General features: G+C 41.6%; 1 protein-coding gene across 1 annotated transcript; it reads left to right on the top strand.

Annotated features, from left to right (window-relative positions):
• Positions 1-931: 931 nt before the first annotated feature.
• On the top strand, positions 932-2,752 carry pts (6-pyruvoyltetrahydropterin synthase). The gene is given in 6 exon segments (NM_001141363.1): positions 932-1,145; positions 1,502-1,581; positions 1,755-1,777; positions 1,972-2,028; positions 2,220-2,290; positions 2,413-2,752. Coding segments are annotated over 6 exon segments (447 nt in total). The 5' UTR covers positions 932-1,053; the 3' UTR covers positions 2,537-2,752.
• The last annotated feature ends 211 nt before the right edge of the window (positions 2,753-2,963 follow it).

Raw genomic sequence — 2,963 nt, 5'->3', positions numbered from 1 at the left:
TTTACATTGGCAGGTGCATAGGGAGCAACCCCATTACCAAATAATTCAGTCAATCTCAAACGGCGGAAAAACTTTGGAAGTCTATAACGGTATTAAATGACAGTCCCTTACCTAAGGCAGATGAGCATGTGTCAGATATAGACCTGTTTGACAAGTTCATTACAATGTCTTCCTCCGTGTGAGTCAGAGGGACTTCGGGTGTTGTGCGTTATCCACACTGCAATGTTTTGAAAGGTGGACTTTTATTTTGAAGGTTCTCTCATTACCATACAAGTGATGTCATCGTTTGTGCTGCATGCAAAATATTAGTTGGTTTAGAGATCCACAGTGGAGGTGTCGTAATACTCATAAAACCTAGCGGTCAAACAGGGAAGTAGTTCCAATGGTTTTTCCACCCACCATTAATTGTTCCCATAGGGGATTTTTTTTAGAAACACTTAATAAGGGCAGTGTTTCGTGTAGGCTTACCCTGGCTTGACGCTTTGATAACCATGTAAATCTCTCTCGGATATGGTGACTTTGATCAATATAGTCGGCTGTGTTTACTCTCAGATTCGAAAACGCTAATTGGCATCATGCAAGACTACAAATCCCTGCAAGCTCCTGCACGTCATCTCTGACGGACACCTTTGCTAACAGGTATTGTGCGCAGGAGGTTGGTGGCACCTTAATTGGGGAGGATGGGCTCGTGGTAATGGCTGGAGTTTTTTTTTGCGGGTAAATACAGGCGAATATATTGACAGTCTCCTTGGCCTAGAGATTTACACGGTTATCAAAATGTCACGCCAGGGTAAGCCTACACGAAACACAGCTCTTAGTTTGTTTTAAAAAATGCCCATGGGAAAAATTCTTGGAACCATTTCCCTGTTTGACTGCTAGGTTTTATGGGTAGTATAACCCATACCGTGGTACTATGTTGTCGCTGCGCGTTGACTGACAAGAAAAGACTAGGGGGGCGTGGACTCAATTCTCCACACGCTCAGCATAACCTTTTTAACGGCGTCTGCGACGACTATTAATTACATTGTTTACTTCTGTTCATCTGTTATCGCAATGGCACAAGCCGATTCAAGAAACGAAGTAGCAGAGCGCATTGGATACATCACACGAGTCCAGAGTTTCAGCGCGTGCCATCGATTGCACAGGTACCAGTGCAATCCTTTTCTATCTTTTTGTTGTTGTTGTTGAAAACGACGACGCAATAGGCAGCTTAATGCAGGGTTGCCATCTAGAAACTGTCGCAGAGGCTGCGAGACGAGTGGAAGATGGACAGCATTTTGGTATTATTGTGTTTCCAGTGAGCCGTTTTATTTGATAGAGGGGAGAGTTTTTAACGAAAGAAACTGGAATCAATTATAACCCGTTGCGTCAATCCCGGAAGTTCATGGGAACTGTAGTTCTATTGTAGAGACAGCTAAGCCATTAACTTCTTAAAATTGTTAAAGGTTTTTATTATCATATTTGTTGAATTGAAACCTCATGTATTGTGTTGTCTCTCCAGCCCGACGTTGAGTGATGAGGTAAACAAGAGGATATTTGGGAAGTGCAACAATCCCAATGGCCATGGACACAACTATAAAGGTCAGTCATTGGCCAAGGTCTCATTCAAATCATGCACGTAGGACCAATTCTGTTGTCAGTTATTGTCTGATTCACAGTTGGCCTATAGGTTACATAGCTGGCCTGTTCCATAACTTCAAACTGGGTCTAACCCAATGTTTATCTAAGGCTCTGTTGTGTTTTTACTTTTGTAGTAGAGGTGACAGTACGGGGAAAGGTAAGTCCCACCTGAGACTTTGCGTCGTACCATATTCATAAAAACACGACTTACAGAACATTCATGGTTGCTAGTGGTAGAAACACACCAGTAAATCACATGGCACTCTCATGATATGAAAGCAGTCTGCCTCCTTGGTAATGAATGTTGGAGACGCACAGACCGTCACAGAGCTTCTCTTTGTCCATCTCCAGATCGATCGTCACACAGGCATGGTGATGAACATTACAGATCTGAAGCAACACATCGAGGTGAGACCCTCCCTTTCTTCCAATCCTGGATTTGACTTTTTGATTTGAAGCTAAGGCTATGCTTTGATAGCGTAGGCTGCTAGACTATTAATTTCTTCATTCATTTCACATTTATAGCACATTATAGAGAATAAGGAAAATGCATAAATGTATTACTGTTATTTACAAACTCATGTATAATCCTGATACAGGAAGTCATCATGATTCCGTTGGACCATAAAAACCTGGATAAGGACGTCCCCTACTTTGCCAATGTTGTCAGGTGTGTGCTCCTTTACTGGACCGTAGCCTTATGTTTATGAGTAACGGGTGGATTTTCAGTTCGGAGCATGTGATTCAGAGTTTCTATGGTTTAACGTTTGTTTTTTTTGGTCTGCTGTGCAGCACAACAGAAAACGTGGCTGTATATATCTGGGACAACATGGTCAAGCAGCTACCAGCCAATCTTCTCTACGAGGTCAAGATTCATGAGACTGACAAGAACATTGTTGTATATCGAGGAGAATAGCCAGCCACCTTCAGTGCCTTGTAATTAGTAAGATATTTACTAATATATATTATGTAGTATGCACATCTCATGTTTTGAGTTCATAGATGGACTTATACGGTGTGTTAAGTGTTATGATAGAGTTCAGGTTATACTATTGAATAGTATTGTGCATCATTTGCTGGTGCAATCCACTCTACGACTTTGTTACAATAATAAATGGAATAGCTAAAATTTAAACATGTTGCTTGTGCCTCTACAGTGCATCTACAATAGAGAACATATAGAATGTACCTGACTACAGATTGACCACTAGAGTGCAGGATCTGAATGCCTCATAGCCCAGTAAGCAGCTTGACTTGACTGAAATGTCTAGTACAGGGGTGTCAAACTCATTCCTTGGAGGGCATCATGTCTGCTGGTTTTTAGTTTTCCCTTTTAATTAAGA

The sequence above is a fragment of the Salmo salar genome, chromosome ssa28 (assembly GCF_905237065.1).
Source record: "Salmo salar chromosome ssa28, Ssal_v3.1, whole genome shotgun sequence".
Lineage (NCBI taxonomy): Eukaryota > Metazoa > Chordata > Actinopteri > Salmoniformes > Salmonidae > Salmo > Salmo salar.
The sequence above is the reverse complement of the archived record's forward strand: the minus strand, read 5'-3'. Positions and strand labels throughout refer to the sequence as shown.